The sequence below is a fragment of the Geotrypetes seraphini genome, chromosome 3, assembly GCF_902459505.1.
Source record: "Geotrypetes seraphini chromosome 3, aGeoSer1.1, whole genome shotgun sequence".
Classification (NCBI taxonomy): domain Eukaryota; kingdom Metazoa; phylum Chordata; class Amphibia; order Gymnophiona; family Dermophiidae; genus Geotrypetes; species Geotrypetes seraphini.
Genome location: NC_047086.1, coordinates 278,743,919 through 278,771,083, shown reverse-complemented (window position 1 = coordinate 278,771,083; position 27,165 = coordinate 278,743,919). Strand labels below are relative to the sequence as shown.

General features: G+C 43.0%; 1 protein-coding gene across 7 annotated transcripts in view; it reads right to left on the bottom strand.

Annotated features, from left to right (window-relative positions):
• Positions 1 to 27,165, bottom strand: part of LTBP1 (latent transforming growth factor beta binding protein 1) — a 941,660-nt gene that overhangs the window by 140,293 nt on the left and 774,202 nt on the right. For 4 of the 7 annotated variants that reach the window (XM_033937066.1, XM_033937067.1, XM_033937068.1 and 1 more), the window contains exon 19: positions 15,391 to 15,510. The exons of the other annotated variants lie outside the window; for them this stretch is intronic. In XM_033937066.1, the coding sequence (XP_033792957.1) occupies positions 15,391 to 15,510 (120 nt within the window). The remainder of the gene's footprint in view (positions 1 to 15,390; positions 15,511 to 27,165) is intronic. 7 annotated transcript variants of the gene reach the window in all.

The window sequence follows — 27,165 nt, the reverse complement described above, 5'->3', positions numbered from 1 at the left end:
AGAGGAGTAAGGTAGAGATGCATGGGGAATAGAAGAATGAGAGGGAGAAATGTTGGATATGGTGGAGGGGAGGGCAGATTGAAAGGGATGCAAGGAAGAGGAATGTTGGACATAGTGATGGAGGGAGAAATGTGGCATTGTGCTGGAGAGGGGAGACGAGTAGCGCGTGGTCTGTAGTAAATATTTGTAGCCTTCTTTGTGTCTCCTTCCTCTGCGCCGGACTCCGCCTCCCAATCAGGTCAGCCCATGCTACATTTACCCGGGCTCTCTGTGGGCGCCCCCATTTTGAAATTTAACTCGAATCTTTCAATCTCAGTTAGGTCCACATTTATACCCAATATTCTCCTTTGTTCCTTTATTCTAGCATTAGGTTTACTGACCAATTCCAGTAACATCTATATAGACACTACCATGCCTAAAACCTACTCTAATATCCCTGTCTTTTGGGGTCATCGTCCTCTGTCTCAGAGAATTACAACAACCCGCTCACCTACAATTTTGGAAATCCCAATCTTATCAAAGTCTTCTAACTATAGATTAGTAAGCACCTCTTCGCCCTCCCTTATAAACCATATCGAAAACAATACAAGCTTAAAAATAGGTCTTATCAATTCCACATCCATCAAAAGTAAATATCACCTTTTAAAAGATGGTATCCTCTGTCAAGGCTTACACATTCTCTGCATCACCGAAACTTGGCTTTCCGACGGCGAAGAAGCATATCTCTCCTTCTGCTGCCCACCAAATTATGATTTTTGTTGGAATCAGCGTCATAACCGTAAAGGCGGAGGCCTAGCTGTTATTTTTCAAAATAATTTAATTAACACCTGTGACCTCTCTACCGGAAACATCGCCATCGAATACCTTCAAGTCAGACTCAATTTGAATGCCAAAATTGATCTCGTATTACTTATGGTTCCCCCCCCTTAGGACAAAATAACTTAACTTTACTTCAAAACCTAATATTTGATTATTGTTCCGCAACAACTTACCCTCTGATTTTAGGAGATTTTAACATTCATTTCGAGGATTCCTCAAATACAATCACAAACGAAATATTAAATTTTTTTAAAACATTAAATCTACAAACATTAATTCATGACTCAACTCATTCAGCTAATCACACATTAGATATGATTTTCATATCCAATCCTCAACCTTTTAATTACTCTGCCCCATTTATTTCTCCTGTGCCCTGGTCCGATCACCATTTCATATCGCTTAACCTTAATTTCCAACAACCTAAACCAATTCAAACATTTCCAGAATTTAAAAAGGTCTCATTTCGTGATTTTTCAAAATTAGAACTATCTGATATCCTGACTATTTTTAATCCTTCAATCCCAACTTCCAATTCCACTTCACTTGACGAACAATTAACAACTTGGAACTCTTCTTTACAAACCCTTATAGATAACAAAGCACCAATAATTTCCAAAACACTTTCCCTCCGTAAACTCTCAAATCCCTGGTATATGGAGGAACTTTCCCTCCTGAAAAAACAACTACGATCACTAGAAAGAAAATGGTGACACAATAAATCTCACATAAACTTACAACACTACAAGGAACAGGCCATCCTCTATAAAAAGAAAATTAACCAAGCCAAAAGCAATCACTATAACAATAAAATTTCTAAAGCAAAAAACCCGTCCATCTTATATTCCATTCTGAAATCCATTACCCCTTTGACACAAAAAAAATGGCACTAAAAATGCCATCTCACGGCCCAAGAACTGGCTAATTATTTCTGCAATAAAATTAGTACCATCCGAAATACTTTTCAACCGAGTACAACAGATAATTTCGCGAATAATAGCAAATCTGAATTCACATCTACAGCTAAATGCACTAATTTCAAAATTCCCTCCATTAACGACATAGAATCCCTTCTTCAGAAAATCAATCCAAAAGGTTCACGATCGGAAATCATTCCTCCGTTTTATCTCAAAGAGTTCTTCACCTGCTTTGGTCCATTTATTCATTCTTAAGTTCAAAAAAGTCTACTTACTGCTTCTGTCCCCCTTCACTGGAAAACTGCCACCATTACCCCAATATTGAAAGATTATAAAATTAGTCCTGATGAAATTTCAAATTATCGTCCCATCGCTAACATACCCTCGCTAATCGTCCCCTCGCCAAAATAACCGAAAGACTGGTTTTTGACCAACTTTCAGATTTCATTGAATCCACAAATGCACTTCACCCGAACCAGACCGGATTTCGGAAATTTCACAATACCGAATATTCAATGATAGGATTGATAAATAACATCCATTATTACCTAGACCACCACAAATCAGTAGTTCTTTTTTCACTAGTAAACTCTCTACACCTACGCCGATGACATCCTCATCCTCCTCGAGACCGACAACATTCTGGGGCAAGAGCAAGCTCTACAGGAGAGATGGACTGCACCTGAGCACGGCGGGAACAAGACTTCTAGCAAACAACATCAAGAGAGGACTAGAACAGGCTTTAAACTAAGAGAAAGGGGAAAGCCAACAGTCGACCTAGCATCGATGATTCGGAAGAAGGTATCCAGTGAAGATACTGAAGGGAAAAAAGGCTGGGAAGAAACAAGGGACAAATTACAGGAGTCAACTAACCCAGAGGAGGAGGTTAGAAAGATTGTAGCAAAAGAGAAAACACCAAAGACCGAAGCACAGGGAAAAGAAATGAAGACCATAAAATGCCAGGATCTAAACTGCATATATACTAATGCAAGGAGCCTAAGAAATAAAATGGGGGAACTAGAAGCCATGGCCAATAGCGAGGACATAGACATCATTGGAATCACTGAAACGTGGTGGAATGAGGAAAACAAATGAGATATGGCACTGCCAGGGTACAAGCTCTATCGCCAGGACAGGTCAGGACAGAAAGGAGGAGGAATAGCCCTATACGTAAAAGAAAGCATACAATCGACAAGAATGGACACAGCGGAGACGACCAACAAACTGGAATCGCTATGGGTTAAAATAACGGGTAGGAAAGGGCATGAAATAAAGATGGGACTATACTATCGTCCACCCGGGCAAACCGGAGATAGCGATAAAGAAATGGATGCCGAGATGAAGCGAGAATGCAAAAGCGGTTACACAGTTGTTATGGGAGACTTCAACTACCCTGGGATAGACTGGAGTCTTGGAAGCTCAAGATGCGCTAGGGAGACAGAATTCCTGGAGGCTATACAAGATTGCTTCATGGAGCAGCTTGTTAGAGAACCGACGAGAGGAAATGCCACACTGGATCTAATCCTAAATGGACTAAGGGGACCTGCAAAGGAAGTGGAATTAGTGGGACCATTGGGAAACAGCGATCATAACATGATCAAGTTCAAGGTTGAAGTAGGAATACCGAACGGAAAGAGAACCATAGCGACAACATTCAACTTCAGGAAAGGAAACTATGAAGCAATGAGGGAAATGGTAAGGAAGAAACTTAGGAACACTTCCAAAAAATGGCAAACAGTCTTTTTTCAAGGACACGATGAGCGAGGCACAAAATCTGCACATCCCCAGATTCAGAAAGGGGTGCAAAAAGAGTCGAACAAAAGACCCGATATGGATGACTAAAATAGTGAAGGAAGCGATAGGCAATAAGAAAAATTCATTCAGGAAATGGAAAAAGGACAAAACTGAAGGGAACCAGAAGGAACACAGGAAGTATCAAAAAGAATGTCACCGTGTGGTTCGAAAAGCCAAAAGAGAGTATGAAGAGAGGCTAGCCAGGGAGGCACGAAATTTCAAACCATTCTTCAGATATGTTAAAGGGAAACAGCCAGCTAGGGAGGAGGTAGGACCGCTGGACGAAGGAGACAGGAAGGGAGCGGTGAAGGAGGAGAAAGAAGTCGCAGAAAGACTCAACATGTTCTTCTCGTCTTCTCTTACAAACGAAGACACAACCAACATACCGGAACCTGAGCAAAACTTCAATGGAAATCAAGCAGAAAAATTAACATCCATGGAAGTGAGCCTTGATGATGTACACAGGCAGATAGAAAAACTTAAAACTGACAAATCCCCGGGTCCGGACGGAATCCATCCAAGGGTTCTGAAGGAATTAAAGGAAGAGATAGCGGAACTACTGCAGCAAATTTGCAACCTATCCTTGAAAACAGGCGTGATCCCAGAGGATTGGAAGATAGCCAACGTCACGCCCATCTTTAAAAAGGGATCAAGAGGTGACCCGGGAAACTACAGACCAGTGAGTCTGACCTCGGTTCCGGGGAAAATGGCGGAAGCACTGATTAAAGAACACATCGATGAACATTTGGAAAGAAACGAACTTCTGATAACATGTCAACATGGTTTCTGCAGGGGGAGATCATGCCTAACGAACTTATTGCACTTCTTCGAAGGAATTAACAAACGGATGGACAGAGGAGACCCCATAGACATCATATACCTTGATTTCCAAAAAGCCTTTGACAAGGTGCCTCACGAGCGTCTACTCCGGAAACTGAAGAACCATGGAGTGGACGGAGACGTACATAGATGGATCAGAAACTGGTTGGCGGGTAGGAAACAGAGGGTAGGGGTAAAGGGCCACTACTCGGACTGGATGAGGGTCATGAGTGGTGTTCCGCAGGGCTCGGTGCTCGGGCCGCTGCTATTTAATATATTCATAAATGATCTAGAAACAGGCACGAAGTGTGAGATAATAAAATTTGCGGACGATACAAAACTATTTAGTGGAGCTGGGACTAAAGAGGAATGTGAAGAATTGCAAAGGGACTTGAACAAACTGGGGGAATGGGCGGCGAGATGGCAGATGAAGTTCAACGTTGAGAAATGTAAAGTATTGCATGTGGGAAGCGGAAACCCGAGGTACAACTATACAATGGGAGGGATATTATTGAATGAGAGTAGCCAAGAAAGGGACTTGGGGGTAATGATGGACATGACAATGAAGCCGATGGCACAGTGCGCAGCGGCCGCTAAGAAAGCAAATAGAATGCTAGGCATAATCAAGAAGGGTATTACAATCAGGACGAAAGAAGTTATCCTGCCGCTGTATCGGGCGATGGTGCGCCCGCATCTGGAATACTGCGTCCAATATTGGTTGCCGTACCTTAAGAAGGATATGGTGTTACTCGAGAGGGTTCAGAGGAGAGCGACACGTTTGATAAAAGGGATGGAAAACCTCTCATACGCTGAGAGATTGGAGAAACTGGGTCTCTTTTCCCTTGAGAAGAGGAGACTTAGAGGGGATATGATAGAGACTTATAAGATCATGAAGGGCATAGAGAGAGTAGAGAGGGACAGATTCTTCAAACTTTCAGAAAATAAAAAAACAAGAGGACATTCGGAAAAGTTGAAAGGGGACAGATTCAAAACTAATGCTAGGAAGTTCTTCTTTACCCAACGTGTGGTGGATACCTGGAATGCACTTCCAGAGGACGTTATAGGGCAGAGTACAGTACTTGGGTTTAAGAAAGGATTGGACAATTTCCTGCTGGAAAAGGGGATAGAAGGGTATAGATAGAGGTTTACTGCACAGGTCCTGGACCTGTTGGGCCGCCGCGTGAGCGGACTGCTGGGCATGATGGACCTCAGGTCTGACCCAGCGGAGGCATTGCTTATGTTCTTATGACTCGAACCTCTCTAACCTCGCTGAGAACATATCCACATGTATAACGAATCTCCAATACTGGGCCCAATCTGTACAAATGAAACTGAATGAGTCCAAAACAAAACTACTTTGGCTCGGCCCAACATTAGATCATTTACCCACCTCCATCCCATTACCTTCTGGCCCCACTCTTCAGCTTGAGTTTTCAAGCAAAGTCCTAGGCATCGTCATAAGACTCCTCTCTCTCCTTCAATGATCACCTCAACTCCTTGATAAAAAAATGCTTCTTTTGCCTTCATATGTTGAGGAAAGTGAGATCCTGCTTTCATCATTCTCATTTCACCGTCCTCGTTCAATCTACCATCCTCTCTAGTCTGGACTACTGCAACTCCATCTATATAAGCCTAACTAAGAAAAACCTCCATAGACTCCAGCTAATTCAGAACGCCGCGGCTAAGCTTATTTTCGCAAAAAGCAAGTTCGATCACATCTCCCCACTCCTCTCCAAGCTTCACTGGCTCCCAGTATACTCCAGAGTCCTCTTTAAATGTGCCTGCTTAGCCTTCAAGATCCTACATGGCATCCTTCCTCCCGTTATCCCACTCTTTTGGAATTCCTCAAATCCACACTCCACCAGACCCTTCCAAAAACTGAAACTATCATTCCCCTCTATAAAAGGTATATCCCGCGCAGTAAAACTCGGAACTTCTCTCCCCTTTAGAACCACAGAACTCTTGAACAACCTCTCATCCCCACTCAGAAACTCAAGCTCCTTCCAATCCTTCCGCAAACACTTGAAAACTTGGCTCTTTGCAAAAATCTAATCACCTCCCATTCTCTAGTATTCTGTCCCTCTCTATCCTCTTAGTCCCTCTCCTTTATCCTTTCATTGTAGTTCCTTTCCTCTTAATTCTGTAAACCGTAATGAGCTCTGCGCTTGCGGAGATGGCGCGGTATACAAACCTAAGGTTTAGTTTAGTTTAGTTTAAACTAAATAAGCGATCCATCAAATATTAATAAAAACTTGAAACTTGTGATAAAAGGAGAAGGAGAAAGGGTATAGGGCTGGTGGGCAGTGGTGCAAAATGCTGCACATGATCCAGGGGATGAGAGAGGGAGAAATGTTGGATGTGGCAGTAGAGGGGCTAAAATTTCAGAGACTACGATCATTGGCGATATTAATCTCCACCTAGATGATAACACCAGCAAGGATGCAACCAAATTCAACAACTTCCTCACTTCTCTAGGTTTCCCCTCTCCTGCGTCTTCCCCAACCCACGAAAAGGGCCACACACTAGATATCATCAGCTTCATTGACCTGACCCAGCACAAAACTCCTGCCGAAGATGCTCGTTAGGAACATGTCCCTTGGTCCGATCACTTTTTAGGTTCTTTCTGCCTCCCCATTTTCATGTCCCACCTTGGATCTCCATCCCGTGTCACAAATCCTATCATCTTCCGCAAAAAAATCACGAGCGAACTTTTCTGGACCCAATTTCTCTCTTGTCCTAAGCCTGCTGACCCAGAATCCAACTGGTGCAACTGGGTAAACCTCTCCGAGACTACCTATTGTGCTCTTGCCCCTTTATCTACCAAATCTATCTCCTACTTCTGTAAGGCCCCTTGGTATCTTCCGTTCCACAGAGAACTGAAGCAGAAATGTCGAGCACTGGAGCGCAAATGGAAATCCAAATCCCCTTCAGACAGACAATCCTGGAGGGACAATATCAAATTCTATAACTCAGTACTAAAAAAAGCAATGAAGAACTTCTATAGTGATAAAATTTCCAGATCCAACAACCAGAGTAGCACACTGTTTAACATCTGGCGCATCTTAACTTCTAAAAACGATTCCACTATTTCCCCTTCCTCCCCATCAGCAGACGACCTAGCAAAATTCATCAATGAAAAAATCACTACCATAAGGAGATCCTTCCCTCCAGCAGTCTCTTACAACTCTCTGGCTCCCAAAAACTCTAACCCTATCCCAGCAGACAGATCCTGGACTACTTTTGAACTTGTATCTGAACCCCAGATCTCTAGACTCTGCCTCAAACTGAAATCCTGCAAATGTGCCCTGGATCCATTCCCTTCCTACCTGTACGAGAATATTCCCGCGCAGGCCATCTCATCCCTCACCAGACTTATAAACTCTGCTTTACTATCGGGCCTATTCTCTGCAGAAAAAAGCTGATCTTGACCCTTCCTCACCTTCTAACTACCGTCCATAGCAAATATACCTCTCCTGACTAAAATGCTAGAGGCCATCATTTCCACCAGCTCTCATCCTACCTAGAGAGATTCTTCATTCTCTTACCTTACCAATATGGCTTCAGACCCAACTTCAGCACCGAATCCCTTCTGGTCTCATTAATTTCAAAGGTGCAACAATTACACTCTCATGATAAGTTTGCTGTCCTATTACAATTCGATCTCTCTGCAGATTTTGATGCCGTCCACCACGATATTCTAATTTATCAACTTTCTGAGATAGGCATTGATTCCACAGTCTTAGAGTGGTTCTCAAACTTCTTACGTTCCCGCTCCTACACTGTCAACACAAATGGCACCATGTCTGCTCCTTGGAAACTGACTTGCAGAGTCCCGCAGGGATCACCCCTATCCCCTATTCTCTTCAACATCTACATGTCTTCTCTGAAACTCTTCCATCTATCTTCCCTTGTAACAATCTATACATATGCTGACGACATCCTTGTCCTTCTTGAGACAGATTCGAACCTTACCAACCTCTCTGAGAACATAACAGCTTGCATAATGAAACTCCAATCCTGGTCCCACTCAGTTCAAATGAAACTGAACGAGTCCAAAATGAAACTTCTCTGGCTCAGTCCAAAATTAGAACAGCTGCCTACCCTCTTCGCACTGCCCTCTGGCACCACACTGCAGCTTGAGTTCTCAAGCAAAGTTCTAGGCATTATCATCGACTCTTCTCTTTCCTTCAACGACCACCTCAACTCCTTGGTAAAATCATGCTTTTTTAGCCTCCACCTGCTGAGGAAAGTGAGATCCTGCTTCCGCCAGCAACATTTTGCAGTCCTTGTTCAATCCATCATCCTTTTCAGACTAGACTATTGTAATTCCATCTATCTAAGTCTAACTAAAAAAAGTCTTCAAAGACTTCAACTAATTCAGAACACTGCAGCCAAGCTGATCTTCGCAAAACACAAATTTGATCATGTTTCCCCACTTCTGTCCAAACTCCACTGGCTCCCAATAATTTCCAGGGTTCATTTTAAATGCGTCTGCCTAGCTTTTAAAATCCTACATGGCATCCTTCCCCCCCTATTCCCACTATCTTGGAACTCATCGAGTCCTGACACTACCAGGCCTACCAAAAACTTAAACTACCCTTCTATAATCTCTCTTCTTCAGAATCACAGGGCTTTGGAATAACCTTACTGCCCCACTACGGAATCAGGGCTTCTTCCAACTATTCCGTAAGCACCTGAAAACTAGGCTTTTCACAAAAATGTAATGCTCTCCTCCCCCCTATACTCAACCTCCAAACCCAATGTGTTATTCCTTCCTATATTAAGCTCTTGTAAACCGTGCCGAGCTCTATAATTATGGAGAGGATGCAGTATATAAACTTAAAGTTTAGTTTAGGGGCTGAGAGAAATGCCTGGATGTTTCAAGACAGATGAACAGTGAGAGAGAGAGAGGGAGACATATAGCCAACAGAGGTGGAGGAGAGAGGAAGAAACATTGGACTCAAGGAAGGACAGAGAGAGAGATATGTTGGTTGGTGCATGGAATGGGGTCCGGAGAAGAGGAAGTGTGCAGGAAGCAGAAATAAATAAATATTGGATGCACAGTCAGAAGGAAGTGCAACCAGAGACTCATGAAATCACCAGACAACAAAGGTAGGAAAAAATTTTTATTTTCGGTTTAGTGATCAAAATGGGTCAGTTTTGTGAATTTATATCTGCTATCTATATTTTGCTCTATATTTGTCTATTTTTCAATAGTTGTTACTGATTGCATATTTTAAAGTCATCTGCCTTGACCTCTTTGAAACTCCCCCCAAATATAAATGCTAATTAACATTTTCTCTGCATACAATGTGCTTTGTATTTTTTTATTTTTATTTTGTGATTACCATTATCCGCTATAATAAAACCCTTAGCGTGCATGCGCACTTAAATCTTTATGGCTCTGTGCCTCTGTGGTGCCATGCCCCCGCATGCGCATTAAAAAGAGCCTGTCACTTTGCATGCGGCAGTTTCCCCAGCAACAGTTGTGTTGCTTTCCTCAATGACGGTTGGTTTTTTTGTACGGCGATTTACCCTGCAAGGAGCCTCTGATTGTTGCGCTTTACAGCCTGTTGTTGTTGCCGTTCACTGTGGAGTTTTCAGAATAGTGTTAAAATTGGCTGCGGTGTCAGCACCCAACCTTAACATCCATGCAAACGTTTGTCTAACTCAGGGGTGCCCACACTTTTTGGGCTTGCGAGCTACTTTTAAAATGACCAAGTCAAAATGATCTACCAACAATGAAATTAAAAAAAAACAACACAAAGCACACTGAAAGGCAGAGAAAATGTTAATTATTATTCATATTCTGGGGTTTTTTCAAAGAAGTCAGGCAGATGACCATACAAACCATACAAAAATAGACAAATATACCCCCTCCCTTTTTACTAAATCGCGATAGCAGTTTTTAGCGCAGGGAGTTACGCTGAATGCCCCGCGCTGCTCTCGATGCTCAAAGGCTCCCTGTGCTAAAAAACGCTATTGCGGTTTAGTATAAGGGAGCCATAGTGAAAAATATAGACAGCAGATATAAATTCTCAAAACGGACACATTTTGATCACTAAATTGAAAATAAAATCATTTTTCCCACCTTTGTTGTTTGGTGATTTCATGAGTCTCTGGTTGCACTTTCTTCTTCTGACTGTGCATCCAATCTTTCTTCCCTTCTTCCTCTCCTCCAGACCTCATTATCTCCCCCAACTTTTTCTTTCTGTCTCCCTGCCTCCCTTTCTTTCTGTCTCCCTGTTCCCCCTTCTTTCTTTCTCCCTGCTCTCCCCCAAGCCACTCGGTTTGCTGCCATCGGGGAACAGCCCCCAAACCACCGCCGCCCCAAGTTTTCCCTGCAAAAGCATTGCGCTGACCAGCATTCTGCTCCCTGACGTCAATTCTGACATAGAAGAGGAAGTTCCAGGCCAACCAGGCATTTCTCCCCATTCCATCCAGCCTGAGCCCCATCTCTCCTTGATCTAGCATTTCCCTTCTGTGTCTGTCAGAATTACCATTCCACCTATTTTCTAGCATCACTCTTCTTTGTGTCCATCTCATCTATATCCCTATCTCACCACTTTTTCAGAATCTTCATTTGTCTCTGTCCTTGTCTTTACCCCATGTTCACCATTTGCCCTTTCAATGTCTTTATCTCCCCCCCTTTTTTTCAGCATTACTTCTATGTCTCTATTTCATCTCCTCTTCATGTCCTCTCTGTATCTCTATCCTTATTCAGTAGGTCCTGCTTACCCTTTCTCTTCTTTGTGTCACTATCTCCATTTTCAGCTTTCCCCCCCTTTTCCTTTGTTACTGCACCCTGTAGCCAGAATCTTTCCACCATCCCTCCACTCCGGTTCAGCCCAGTATGAAATATTTCCTTTTGTTTCCCTCCCCTCTCTCTCTTTCTCTTCTCCTCCCTCATCCATGAGTCCTGCATCTGGCCCTCTCCCTTCCACCAGTATCCAGCCACACACCCTGCCCTGCGGCCCTCTTCAGCAACTCGTCAGCAATGGTGATCAAGGCAGGCTGCCGACATAGAGGCCTTCCCTCTGCAAGTCCCGCCTTTGTGAAAAAAGGAAGTTGAAACAAGCGGCACTCGCAGAGGATAGGCCCCGACGTCAGAAGCTTGTGTCGATCGCTGCTGCTGCTGAGTTGCCGAAGAGAGCCGCGGAGCAGGGTGTGGCCGGATGCAGGTAGAAGGGAGAGGGCCAGATAGAAGGCTGCTGGAAGAGGTAGAAGCTCTGGAGCTAGCAAAATTTTTCAATGAGAAAGTCACTACCTTACGACGCTCCTTCCCTCCTACACCCTCTTACAACTCTCTGGTGCTCGCCGCCTCCAACCCTAATCTAATCGATGCCAACCATATCCCAGCCGATAGATCCTGGACTGCCTTCGATCTCGTCTCTGACTCCCAGGTCTCCAAACTCTGCCTCAAGTTAAAATCCTGCAACTGTACCTTGGACCCCTTCCCCTCCTACTTATTCGAAAATATTCCCACACAAGCCATCTCATCTCTCACCAGACTTATAAATTCCGCCCTACTCTCAGGCCTATTTTCTGTAGAAATGGGACACATTGCCTTATCCCCTCTACTGAAAAAAGCTGATCTAAACCCCTCCACACCGTCCAGCTACCGCCCAATAGCTAACATCCCTCTTCTAACCAAGATGCTGGAGTCCATCATTGCTACCCAACTCTCATCCTATCTTGAGAGATTCTCCATTCTACTACCCTACCAACATGGCTTCAGACCCAACTTTAGCACTGAATCCCTTCTGGCCTCTTTAATTTCAAAAGTCCAACATCTTCACTCTTGCAACAAGTTTGCTGTACTTCTTCAATTTGATCTTTCTGCAGCCTTCGACATTGTCCATTATGACATACTAATCCTCCAACTTTCTGAAATTGGCATAAACTCCACAGTCCTAGATTGGTTCTCAAAATTCTTACGTTCGCGCTCTTACTTCGTTAACATGAACGGCTCCTCATCCTCCCCTTGGAAACCAATTTGCGGAGTTCCTCAGGGTTCACCTCTATCCCCGATTCTTTTCAATGTTTATATGTCCTCCCTGAAACTCCTCCAACTATCCCCCTTCGAGACACTCTACACCTACGCCGACGACATCCTTGTCCTTCTCGAGACTGATTCCAACCTCACCAACCTCTCTGATAACATCTCTTCTTGTATAACGAATCTCCAATCCTGGGCTCTCACCGTTCAAATGAAACTTAATGAGACCAAAACAAAACTACTCTGGCTAGGTCCAAAATTAGATCAGCTGCCCACCCTCATCCCACTATCCTCTGGCACTAAATTGCAGCTTGAGCACTCAAGTAAAGTTCTGGGAATCATCATTGACTCTACACTGTCCTTCAACTCCTTAGTAAAAAAATGCTTTTTCAACCTTCACATGCTAAGGAAAGTCAGATCCTGCTTCCACCAACAACACTTCTCTGTCCTCGTTCAATCTATTATTCTATCTAGACTGGATTACTACAGCTCCATCTACTTAAGCCTAACAAAGAAAAGTCTCCACATACTTCAGCGGATTCAGAACACTGCGGCCAAATTAATCTTCACAAAAAGCAAATTCGACCACGTCTCCCCGCTTCTGTCTAAGCTTCACTGGCTCCCGGTTCTCCTCAGGGTTCACTACAAATGCGCCTGCCTAGCCTTCAAGTCTCTACACGGCATCCTTCCTCCCCTGTTTCCACTTTCCTGGCTCTCCCCGAATCCTCTCCACCAGATCCACTCAAAAATTCATACTATCATTCCCCTCTTTAAAAGGCATCACCCATACAGGAAAACTTGGAACATACCTCCTCTTCAAGATCATTGAGCTGTGGAACAGCTTATCTGCCCCTCTTCGAAGTTCGTCCTCCCTCCAACGCTTCAGAAAATATTTGGAAACCTGGCTTTTCTCTAAAATGTAACCACTTCTTCCCTCTCCTCTCTACTCTGTCCCCTCCTTCCTTCCTTTTTACCAAGCCTTTCCCATTGGAGTTCCTTTCTTTAGTAATTTCCTGTAAACCGTGTCGAGCTCTACTTCCGTGGAGATGACGCGATATATAAACTTAAGGTTTAGTTTAGTTTAGACAGAGACACACAGGCAGGGGGACAGAGACAGAAAAAAAGAAAAGGGGCAGGGAGAGAGAAAGAAAAACAAAGAGATAAAAAAAAGAAAGAAATGCCTCAGCGCCTCATTGTGCTAAAAGTCTACACATATCTATTCTAGCACCCGTTAATATAACAGGCTTAAACACTAGTGTATTAATAAGATTATATTGTGTGTATATGAAAAAGAGATGGAAGAAATTGGGTCAGGGGCAGAGCTTGGGCGAGTCTGGGGTGGAGCTTGGGCGGGGGTACTCGGTTGGTATGTTAGGCTTAGGGGCTTGAAGAAGTTGAGAAACACTGGTCTAGAGTACCCAAAACAAGTGACTGAACTAGTAATTGAAAGGAATTATCATTAAAATAAATCCCAATTAAACAAAGCTTCCATAATATTAAATAATATTTTCAGACCAAGGCGTCAACCTGTGTGGTCATTGATAAATTCCTATCCAGATGGAGGCCCAGTATCTTGATGGTTGAAACAACAGGATATCTGATTCCATTCAAAATCAGACTCTCTTCTTTGAATTTGGATGGGGAGACCAAGAAAAATCTAGTTTTGTCTGAATTAAGTTTTAATTTGTTATCCTTCATCCAATCCTCATCCAATCCTCGTTCTCTCCGAGATTCTCGAAGAGAACAAGAGCCAGAAGGCCTTGAGCATGAGCAGATGCTCAAGGCTCAGCCCAGGCAAGAGGCAGGATCTTCGTTGACTGGCACCGGCACGTCCTGTGAGTTGGTGCCAGTGGCAGATGGGGTAAGGGGCTTGTTTGGGCGGGGGATGCTGCTTCCAGCCTGGGGGTGTGATGCTGGTTCTCGGGGGGCGTTCACAGGCAGGAGTGATGCCGTTTCAAACAGGGGTGTGTGCGATGCCGGTTCTCGGGGGGCGTTTGCGGGCAGGGGGAACGATACCAGTTCAAGCGGGGGGGGGGGTGCTCGCAATTCGAATCACGGTTTGCGAGAATGTTTTGCTCGTCTTGCAAAACAGTTGCAAACCAAGGTTTAACATACTCAAACATATTATAATATAAGCATCCTCAAACATACTATAATATATGCATCCTATCCTATTCTTCAACATATAATCGCTAAAACTAGTGCAATGCTTTCACATATAATCGCTAAAACTAACATAATGCTCGTAAAAATGTTCATCCTCTATGAACCATAAAATACATTATTATACAGAGCTAACATAAAGCTTTGGCACATAAAAAGGTTTTCAATTGTTTCTTAAATAACATTTTCTCTTTGCATAATCTTAAGCACCCTGGCAAAGTGTTCCATAAATATGGACCAATGACCAAAATAGCTGTTACTTGTGTTCTTCTATAATGTGTTTTACCTAATGTATCAGTCAATAACTTCATTGCAAATTGAGATCTCAAACTTCCTTTCTCCATAAAACGTGATCTTCTGCTCGTTTAGTCTTATACCATGTTCTTTCTAGCTTTCTAATAGAGCATTTGAACTCTGACAACTCTTTGTCATACCATTTATTTAGTTTTTTTATCCTTCTCTGTGTGCAGACGATTAGGCGTTATTTTATCTAAAACTGTGGTAGTTAAATTATCATAATAGAAAGTAGCAGGAGTTGTTATTTCACAATCCAGTTTATATTGTGTCAAAAAGTCAATATTGCATCCTATCAAAGGATTATCAGATTTGAACACAACTACTGCTGACTTTTCCTCAAAAAGAAACTATTTTTGTGGGGCTTTATTGTGCAATTGCAGAAACCAGGAAAGGTGGGGGAAATTTTATGCTTTTTTTCTATGTTTGATAACTGTGGGTAACCTAAATTTTATAATTTAATAGAAAGTTTAATAGAAAGTCTTACTTTTCTCTTAACCGAAATACAGTAAATAAAATATTATTTTAGAAAAGAAAAGCAGAAAAACACCTGACATCTTGAAAAGTAAACTATATGGCACATACCATAGCACTGCCCATTTGAGCCCCTGTATCCAACAGAACAAGGAACACATGTGTATGAGCCAGGGGAGTTGATGCATTTTTCAGATGGACAAGTGCTAGGAGACAGACATTCATCAATATCTGTAAAAGAATCAGATACAAAGCCTAAAACATATGGAAAAACAAGTTTCCTGACACACTGTTTGTCACTTTACAGTAAAAGAGGAAAGCTGAATTTTAATATATTCAGATTCCAAGATAAGATTGTCTAGAGTGTGCATGCCATATTACTTACTCTACTTGAATACATGAAAATAAAGGTTAACAACAACAAAAGCAGTTTACATACATATACCTATATATATTATATGCAGTATATATATACATGGTCAAGTCACATTGTTATGACTACCTGCTAATATCCAGAATAATTGCCTCTGGAATGGATGGCAGCCAGATGTCATGGGAGTGACTCAATAAGATGGTGGATGGTTGCTAGAGATATCTGGAGCCATGTAGACTGAAATGCATCTGACATTTGCTGATAGGTGCATGGTGGTGGATCCAGTGGTCGAACTTGTCAATGGAGGTAGTCCCAAATGTGCTCGATTGGGATAAGGTCTGGGGAATTCAGAAGCCAGGGAAGTAACTGGCTATCTTGGTCATGCTCTGTAAACCACTTGTGAATAATTCTGGTGGTATGACATGTTGTATTGTCTTTTTGAAAGAACTCATTGGCCATAGGGAAGACAGTCAACATATATTGGTGTAGTTGATCATTAAGGATGGAGAGATACCCATATTTACTGAGAGCCTTCAAGAAGTATCAAGGTACCCATACCATACCAAGAAAAAACATTCCACAGACCATAACACTGTTGCCACCAGCTTGTGTATATCCAACAATGGTTGCTGGGTGTTTGCTCTTGGCGGTTTCATGCCTGACACGCCAACATCCATCTGTTTGATGGAGCTTAAAACATGACTCATCGGAGAAGGCAACCCTCTGCCAGTTGGTGCAAGTCCTGTGCAAATTGCAGTCATTTTTTGCGATGAACGAGCCCCATTCGCAACAGAATTCACTGCACAGTCATTTTGGACACACATCTGGAAATCCCCTGTTTCATTTGGATGATGAGTTGCTCACGGTAGCGTGCCAAATAGCCCGCAACAACCTGCACAGCTGATGCTCACCTGATGCGTACCTGTTGTGCTGCCCCACAATTACCACATCGAGTCATCAAAAAGGTTCCATTCATCCACTCACAGTACATTTTAATCACAGCAGCCTGTGAACAGTTCACAAACTCTGATGTTTCTGAAATGCTGCTGCCCTTGGCCCAGTAGCCGATGATCATGCCTTTTTCAATGTCTGATAAATCGTGCTTTTTTTCCCCCATGACATCCACGGTTGCTATATTAGCAACTAGCTGACATCCCACTTTATATTTCCTGGAGCATGGAAAGTACTAATAGCATTGAGATGAACTGTAACCAAAGTAGTCTTAAGTCCAGAATTGGATAAATGGAGAAGACAGTCCGAAACTGAAGGAAGAGAAGAGGAAGAAGTATCCAGGTCATGGAAATTACACCACAAATTGAAGCATGTCCAATTATAGAAACATAGAAAGATGACGGCAGAAAAGGGCTATAGCCCATCAAGTCTGCCCACTCTACTGACCCACCCCATTAAGTCTGAGTACTAATGACCTAGTTCTTTAACTCGACCCTCGTAAGGATCCTACTAGGGCATCCCATTTATTCTTAAAGTCAATAACGCTGGTGGCCTTGATCACCTGCTCTGGAAGCTTGTTCCAGTGATCTACAACCCTTTCTGTGAAGAAATACTTCCTTATGTTACTATCGAATTTCCCTCCTCTGAGTTTGAACGGATGCCCCCTTGTGACCAAGGGTCCCTTGAGAAAGAAGATGTTTTCTTCCACCTCGACACGTCCCGTGATGTATTTAAATGTCTCAATCATGTCCCCCCTCTCCCTGCGCTCCTCTAGAGTGTAGAGCTGCAATTTGTTTAGTCTTTCTTCGTACGAGAGACCCTTGAGCCCCGAGATCATCCTAGTGGCCATCCGCTGAACCGACTCAACTCTAAGCACGTCTTTACGGTAATGTGGCCTCCAGAATTGCACACAGTACTCCAGATGAGGTCTCACCATGGTTCTGTACAGTGGCATTATGACTTCAGATTTGCGGCTAATGAAGCTTCTATTGATACATCCCATAAGTTGCCTTGCTTTGGATGAGGCCTTCTCTACTTGTTTGGCGGCCTTCATGTCTGCACTGATGATTACTCCCAAGTCTCTTTTTTCTGAAGTCCTAGCTAGTGTTTCTCCATTTAAGGTGTAAGGTTTGCATGGATTTCTGCTACCGAGATGCATAACCTTACATTTCTTAGCGTTGAAGCCCAGCTGTCATGTCGAGGACCAGTTTTCCAACGTAAGCAGATCCTGCGTCATACTATCCTGCAGATTGCTTTCACTTACTATATTACATAGTTTGGCGTCATCAGCGAATAGAGTTACTTTACCCTGAAGCCCTTGGGTCAAATCCCTTATGAATATGTTAAAAAGGAGTGGACCCAGGACCGAGTCCTGTGGCACTCCGCTGGTCACCTCCGATGTCTCAGAGAGGGTGCCGTTGACCACCACCCTCTGACGTCTTCCACTCAGCCAATCATTGACCCATGCAATTAGTGTCCCACCTAACCCCATCGATTTCATCTTGTTTAATAGTCTACGGTGTGGGACGCTGTCGAAAGCCTTACTGAAATCCAAGTACACTATGTCCAGAGACTCTCCCGAGTCTAGCTTTCCTGTTACCCAATCAAAGAAGCTGATAAGATTGGATTGGCATGACCTACCCCTAGTGAATCCATGTTGACTAGGATCCCTTAGATTCCCCTCATCCAAAATCGTGTCTAATTTACATTTAAGTAGTGTTTCCATGAGTTTACACACTATTGATGTGAGACTCACTGGTCTGTAATTCGCAGCCTCCGCTCTGCAACCCTTTTTGTGAAGAGGAACGACGTTAGCTGTTTTCCAGTCCAGGGGGACTCTCCCCGTACTTAGGGAGAGATTGAAGAGCATGGTTAACGGTTCCGCCAGGACATCGCACAGCTCCCTGAGCACTCGTGGGTGCAATTTGTCTGGTCCCATGGCTTTGCTCACCTTGAGTCTTGACAGTTCGCTGTAAACATCAGCTGGTGAGAACCCAAAATTCTGAAATGGGTCTTCCTTGCTTGGCTTTGCTTCCAGCTGTGGCCCGTGTCCAGGTGCCTCGCAGGTAAATACTGAGCAGAAGTAATCGTTCAGTAGTTTGGCTTTTTCGGAATCTGTTTCCACATAAATCCCGTCTGCTGTTCTAAGGCGTTATGTTAATAACATTGCTGAGTAGAAGGTTTTCTGGAAGCAGCTATAATAGCTTGTACTGAGTCAGAAAGATTAAAATCTGCTGAAGTCAGACCAAGAGATACCAAGCTGATAGGTGCAGAGACTGCAGACTGGGTGAGCAGAAATGAAAAGATCTGTAAAGGAATGGATCCTTGGCACTCAGCTGAAGAAGGGAAAACCAAGGTTGTCTGGGCCACCGAGGAGCTATCAGGATCTGGGTGACTGACTTGACTGTTGTGCTTGAGCTTGACTAAGATCTTTAGAATGAGAGGGATTAGTGGAAATGCATAGAGGAACAGAAAGCACAGTTACTTACCTAACAGGTGTTATCAAGGGACAGCAGGCAGATATTTTCACATGTTGGTGATGTCATCCACGGAGCCCCGGTACGGAAGGTCCCAAGTGCATCACCACTTGAAGAAGTTTAGAAAATTTGCGACTGACCTCACCACGCATGTGAGTATCTTCCCGCCCGACGTAGGTGTGTGGTTCCTCAGTTCAGTAAGCCAGCTAAGAAGCCAACCAGAAGAGGTGGGTGGGTTGTGAGAATATCTGCCTGCTGTCCCTGGATAAAACCTGTTACGGTAAGTAACTGTGCTTTATCCCAGGACAAGCAGGCAGCATATTCTCACATGTGGGTGACTTCCAAGCTAACCAGAAGGGGATGGTGGGAATATTGGCTTTGTTTTTAGAAAAATAAATTTTGTAATACAGTTTGGCCAAAGTGCCCATCCCATCTGGGACAGTAATGTGAGGTGAAGGTATAAACCGAGGACCAGGTAGAAGCTTTACATATTTCACCAATAGGAGTAGAGTGGAGAAAAGCTACTGAAGCTGCCATAACTCGAACTTTATGGGTTGTGACACAACTCTCCAGCTGTAGCCCAGCCTGAGCATAACAGAACGAGATGTACACAGCCAACCAGTTGGATATCGTTCTCTTAGAAACAGGATGCCCCAACTTGTTAGGATTAAAAGAGATGAAAAGTTGCAAATAGTAAGCTAATGCTCATTTGCAGTCTACAGCACTGTTCTTCAACCACCGGTCCGTGGACCAGTGCCGGTCCACAGGAAATTTCTGCCGGTCTGCGCAGGGCTGGCGAGATTGATTAACTTCAGTTCCCTGCCTGTCCGCGCAGGGCTGGCAAGATGGAGATATTTTCAGCTGGTCCGCGCTGGGCAGGAGAGATCATGGGGAGCCTCCGACAGTGGCTTTGTCTCCTCTCTACAGCTCTCCTTACTTCCCAGCGCAGTGATTCAGGAAGACAGCCTTGGAGCTTTTGCTGAGTCGCGGCTGCCTCTGATGATGCAACTTCCTCTTTCCTTAGAGGTGGCGCGACCCAACAAAGGACCCGAGGCTGCCTTCCTGAATCGCTGCGCTGGGAAGTAAGGAGAGCTGCTGGGAGGGGAGAAAGCCACTATTGGAGTCTGAGAAGCTGCTGGGCAAGGGAAAAAAAGGGACAGCTGCTACTGGACCTGGAGGGAAGGAGAAGGAGAGATACTGCTGGGAGGGAAGGAAGGGAAGAGAGTTACTGCTGGACAGGAGGAGAAGGGAAGGGAGAAGGAAAAAGGAAGGAAACAGCTGGCAGGGAGATTAGAGGAGGGGAAGGGGAGAGACAGGCATGAGAAAGTAGAGAGATTGATGATGGGAAGGGGTCAGTAGAAAAATAAGTAGAGAGGGACAACAATGGTAGATCTGGTGTAGGAGAGATAAAAATGAAGAGAGCAGTGAAGCTGGAATGAATCATGTAAAAAGGAGAGAGGGGGCGCAGGCTGGATGGAAAGGAGAGAGGGGCATAGAAAGAAGACAGATACCATATAGAAGGGGCAGATGCTGGATTGAAGAGACAGAGAGGGCAGACGCTGGAAGGAAGAGACTGAAAAGAAGATTAAAGCAGAAACCAGAGACAACAAAAGGTAGAAAAAAATAATTTTATTTCTATTTTGTGATTAGAATATATCAGATTTGAAATATATATCCTGCTAGAGCTGGTGTTAGACATAACTGGGGACTGCAAAGCCCAGGCAGTGCTTCTTTAGCTTCCAGCTGGCTTAGGGCACTCTTTGACCAGGGGGCAGTTGCCCTAGTTGCACTCCCCTAACACTATTCCTGTCATGTGCGACTGCGGTATTCTGTTAATATGATATTTCTGTGTAGCATTCTGTAATAATTTGACTTGTTCAGTTTTCTTGATAGTAGAGGGGATATATATAAAGGGGAGGGGAGATGGGTTTTGTTGATCCTTGCCCTGTATTATTTGTATTTATAAAATGACAATTGTACAGAATATTGTTTCTTTTTATACTTTAATAAAATATATTCTACATAAAATCATAACTGAGGCTTGTGCGGATGGGATCAGATGATTTGCGGAGATCGAGCTCGCAGAGATGGGGCGGAAACTGGGTTTTAAATTTTAGTCCTAGTAGTTTGCCGGTCCACAAAATTATTTTTTTATTTCTGCCGGTCCATGGGTGTAAAAAGGTTGAAAAACACTGGTCTAGAGTTTGAAGAGCCATTTCTCCAGGATGAGAATGAGGCTTGTGAAAAAATACTGGAAGAACAATCGATTGATTGAGATGAAATTTAATGACGGCCTATGGTAAGATCTTTGGATGAGTGTGAAGCACAACCTTGTCATGGTGGAACACTAAATGGTGGATCTGCTATTAATGCTTGAAGTTCACTCATTCTTCTGGCAGAAGTGAGAGAGATGAGAAAGACAACTTTCCAAGTAAGGTATGAGCAGTAGACATTGGTCCAAATGGAGGCTTCATCAGTTTAGCAAGAACCATATTAAGATCCCATACCACTGGAGGTGGCTTGAGAGGTGGTGTGGTGCATTTACATATCTTTTACATTTAGTCTTCTTGACTGTGTACACAGTATTTACACACTATTTTATTTATTTGCATTGTTACACAATTATATACTGTGATATTCAGCCCATGCCTTCTAGCTGTGTCCCTGAGGCAGTGCACACACAGGAACCTGACACCTATACCACTGCTGAATTTAAAACACCATTTCTAGACAGTCTGAGGGTGTTCCTGTGAAAACCACTAGAGGCAGTAGGAGCACAGTACTGCCTGCATTCAACAGTAAGCGTCATGCCAGAGTTTTCCCGTCTAGTCATATAGGGGAAGGGACAAGAACTATCAGGGAATCTTCTTCGCCTGGAGGTTTGTGGCGTGGCTGTACCTGGTTGCACAGGAAAGCTGAGCAGCTAGAACAGAAAAAGCCAGACTGGAAAAGCTTAGTAACATAGTAACATAGTAGATGACGGCAGATAAAGACCCGAATGGTCCATCCAGTCTGCCCAACCTGATTCAATTTAAAATTTTTTTTTTTTTTTTTTTCTTCTTAGCTATTTCTGGGCGAGAATCCAAAGCTTTACCCGGTACTGTGCTTGGGTTCCAACTGCCGAAATCTCTGTTAAGACTTACTCCAGCCCATCTACACCCTCCCAGCCATTGAAGCCCTCCCCTGCCCATCCTCCTCCAAACGGCCATACACAGACACAGACCGTACAAGTCTGCCCAGTAACTGGCCTAGTTCAATCTTTAATATTATTTTCTGATTCTAAATCTTCTGTGTTCATCCCACACTTCTTTGAACTCAGTCACAGTTTTACTCTCCACCACCTCTCTCGGGAGCGCATTCCAGGCATCCACCACCCTCTCCGTAAAGTAGAATTTCCTAACATTGCCCCTGAATCTACCACCCCTCAACCTCAAATTATGTCCTCTGGTTTTACCATTTTCCTTTCTCTGGAAAAGATTTTGTTCTACGTTAATACCCTTTAAGTATTTGAACGTCTGAATCATATCTCCCCTGTCTCTCCTTTCCTCTAGGGTATACATATTCAGGGCTTCCAGTCTCTCCTCATATGTCTTCTGGTGCAAGCCTCCTATCATTTTCGTCGCCCTCCTCTGGACCGCCTCAAGTCTTCTTACGTCTTTCGCCAGATACGGTCTCCAAAACTGAACACAATACTCCAAGTGGGGCCTCACCAATGACCTGTACAGGGGCATCAACACCTTATTTCTTCTACTGACTACGCCTCTCTTTATACAGCCCAGAATCCTTCTGGCAGCAGCCACTGCCTTGTCACACTGTTTTTTTCGCCTTTAGATCTTCGGACACTATCACCCCAAGGTCCCTCTCCCCGTCCGTGCATATCAGCTTCTCTCCTCCCAGCATATACGGTTCCTTCCTATTATTAATCCCCAAATGCATTACTCTGCATTTCTTTGCATTGAATTTTAGTTGCCAGGCATTAGACCATTCCTCTAACTTTTGCAGATCCTTTTTCATATTTTCCACTCCCTCTTCGGTGTCTACTCTGTTACAAATCTTGGTATCATCTGCAAAAAGGCACACTTTTCCTTCTAACCCTTCAGCAATGTCACTTACATACATATTGAACAGAGAGTTGGAAGGGCTGAGAGTTCTGAATGGCTTAGAATCTAATCTTCTATTTGTGTGTTGCGCATACCTATGCAAGCTCAAGGCAATTTACAGAGAGAAGAAAGGTAGAATATAGAAGCAGGGCAGAGTTAGGGAGGAAGGGGGAAAATTAGAGGAGAATTAAAGGAGGATTATTGACTTAAGGAAGGGTATACTGAGAGGTTCATGTAAAGTTCAGGTATCAAAGAGAAGGGGTTTTAGTTTCTTCCAGAATAAGGTGTAGCTAGGCTCTGTTCTGATAGTTTCTGGGAGGTCGTTCCAAGCTTTCACTCCTAGGAAGGTTAGCATGGAATGAAAAATACATCTGTACTGGAGTTTTTTTGTAGTTGGGAGATTTAGATGTATTCTGTTAAGGGTTCTGCGAGAGGCAGAACCATGCCATCAAAAAGAGTTGGATAAGAAGAGCTGCTGAATTTCCATGGAGTATGTTGTGAATGATACAAGATACTTTGAAATTTATTCACGATGGGATAGGTAGTCAGTGCAATTGTTTGATGAAGGCTGAGACCGAGTCATATTTTTTCAGGATGAAAATTAGTCTTACAGCTGTGTTTTGAAAAAGCTGCATTTTATTGACTAGAGTAGTGTTGATTCCCTTGTACGCGGAGTTACAGTAATCCAGTTGTGGAAGAATTATCATCTGCACAATCAGGGTAAAATGGTGCTGATGAAAGTATGGTTAGATGAGTCTTGTCTCATGGTGAAGAGGGACTTTTTCCAGAGGTGAGAGATTTGAGGTTCCATCATAAGTGTGGCGTCTAGAATGCAGCCTAGTATTTTGGAAGTTTTATCTACTATGAGGATGCTGCCGAATAGAAAAATGATGCTTGTTGGTGCTGTCTGCTGAGCAGTGTGGAAGCAGATAACTTTGGTTTTGGAGGCATTTAGTTTTAATTTGTTGATTGTTGCTCAAGTTTAGATTTTTTCTATGTTGACTGAGATTTTTTTGGTGGTGTCTAATTGGTTGTTGGTTGTAGGAATGAGGAGAAAAATGTCATCTGCATAGGACATTATGCTTTCGTCTTCACATTTGATGTGTCCGAGTGAACTCATGAATAGGTTAAAAAGAATGGGGGAAAGCAGGAAGCCTTGCGGAACCCCATAGAAGGCCTTCCAGGGGTTGGAGAACTCCCTGTCCTTTTTGACAATGTATTCTCTGCTCCTGTTATTCTAATCGCTGACAGTTTTATTAGGAGTAAGTGGTGGTCCATGAAATTGAAGGCTGCAGGAATGTCGAATTGAAGGAGTATTGTCTGTCGGCCCGTACTTAGTAGTAGTTTGATTTTAGTGATTAGGGTGAGGATAAGTATTTCAGTGCTGTGTTGTTGGAATTCAAACTGGGATGGGTGAAGGCAAGAAAGTTGCTCGATGTATGTTGTAAGTTGCTTGGTTATGTGGGCTTCAAGAAGTTTGGTAAGAATGGGAATATCGGCAATGGACCTGTAGTTTGAGGCTGTATAGAGATCTGTGATTGATGTTTTTGGTATAGGGGTGAGTGCTATTTTTCCCATTACTTCCGGTAAATTGCCTTGATTTAGGGAGTTATTTAGGAGATTGGTGATCCAGATGATGATTTGTTCAGGTGTCAGTCGTGAGGAGATATTATAACCACCAGAGGCCATAGAGCTGGAGTTGCCTGAGGAGGAGATGACTGAACCTGAGACCCAGATGGAACATCTTATGGAGGTGGGGCTGGACGAGAACCAAATAAGCCAAGAACAAGATATGGAGGTATGTTGTTCTGTAAAAGCCAGCAAGAATTAATGATTTTTTTGAAAGGACTTTTCAAGCTGTGTTTTTTCTGAAGAAATTGAAAAGACTGTTGGTTTTGTGCTGGTAACCCTTGCTAAGGACTGAGAAATACAAAACCTTGGAGAAAGCAGTGAAAGTTTTTCCTTACTGCTAGCATTTGTTTTTTCCCTGTGTGAAGTGGGGGTTGGGCAAGCAGAAACCCATTGAGAGTGTTATTCTGTGGTGGGAAACGAGGGCCTTATAATTTAATGTTTCCATCATACAGAGACACACTCTAGCCAGCAAACAACCCTCTGGTGTCCAGTGTCCAAACACTGGTACAGGCTATGCTAAATGCTACACAAGCCTGACTTTAAATTGAGAAAGAACTGTTTCTTCACTGTTGTTTAAAAGAACTGTTGTTGAAGTGAACTAGAGGCTTGCTGAAGCCAAGGACTGTTTAGAGCAACAACACTTACCTGAATGAAAGGTGTTTAAACTATTGAGGGTTTTTTTTCTTCTTTTGCCCGTGGCTGAAGACAAAAGCAGGCCTGGACTGTGCATGAACTGTTGATACCGGGAGACTCTTGAGAGCTTGTTTTCTGATTATGTTTTTCTGAAAGGTTTTGACTTTTGGATTTTGGCTTTGCTGATGAACTGTGCATTGTGGCCTATGAGCCAGAAGTCTTATTCTGCTTTTTCTTTTGCTGAGAATAATAAAGAATCATCAGTACCAAACTGTACTTCTGGTAGTGTGTCTGAATTTTATGCTCACGTGCCTTCCTATGTGATCCAAATTGGCCCATAGGCAAACAAAACCTGTCACAGGTATTCCCAAGAGCTGTTGCCCTGAAGGTGCCTTTGCCAATATGAATACCATGTTTACACACATCCTAAATAATTCTAGCAAATAATGTATGCTGTTCAAGATTACCGTTAACCATTCTAACATAGTATATACTATATTTATATAGTCCTAAATAGGTTAACCATTTCAACTAAGTAACTGTATTTACATGTATCCTAATTTGCCCTATTTACTCTTATTCTAGTTACATTCATCCTAATTTATTATAGTTCCTTATACTATCTTCATCATATCTTAAGCATTTCTGTAAAAATCTACTGTGTGCTCACGTCTTGTCCTTTTATCATGTTGCCAGCCTGCTAGTTTTCCTCTATGTTGCTTCCTCCCTCTGTCAGTTCACAGTTTCAGATTGAAGTAGTTTGAGAATAGAATAGCCTTTATCCCTTTCTTGAATTTTCCAATGTCCTTTTTTAGCTTTAATTCCTTTGGCAGGGCATTCCACCATGTTGGAGCCATTACAGAGAACGTTCTTTCTCTGGTGCTTTTGTATTCGATGTCTTTGAAAGAGTATTTGTAGAAGGGACTCTTGGCTTGAGCGCAGAGTGCATGGTGGCATATGGTTATGTAGTCTAGATATTGTGGTTCTGAGAGGTGAATGATTTGGTGTGTCTGCCATAATTATGCCTATATTAATAACCCTGTATTGTAACAATGCTACAGAAGATCCTGTAACTCTATATAGAGCCCATGTATTGTAACACCTTGCAGAAGCTCTTTGTAATTCTGTATTATAACACCTCCACAGAAGCTCAAGTATTGTAACACCTTTTACAGAAGCTCATGCAAATTGCTCTGAATTGACTTCCCAGTCATTAGTAGCGGAATAGAAGCTAACAATAAACAATCTTGAATTTCACCCTACTTTGAATCAGGAGCCAGTGTAACTCTTTCAGTAGCGGTGTGTAACATTTCTGTTTTGATTTTCCTAGCAGAAACCTTGCTGCGGTGTTTTGTACTGTTTGATCATGTATTTCGGTAATCCCAGTAAGGTTGCATTGCAGTAATCGAAGATTATGAGTACCAGGGATATTACTACATTGGACATTCATTGGTGGGAGAGGTAGGGCTTTAGTGCTCTAAACCAGTAAACTTTGCCATAAGCGTTTTTGATGATTCATTGGATCTGTGTTGTAATGTCTATACATGGGTCCAGCAAAACTCCTAGGTTTCTCACTCCATTCTTGGATGATTTTATGGTACTGCCGTTTAGTGTTAGTTGGAATCTTGGTCTGTTTCCTTCCTATTTATTTATGAGAATAGTTCTATCTTTTCTTTATTAGCTGCTAGTCCATTTGCTTGAAACTATCCAAAGATTTTCT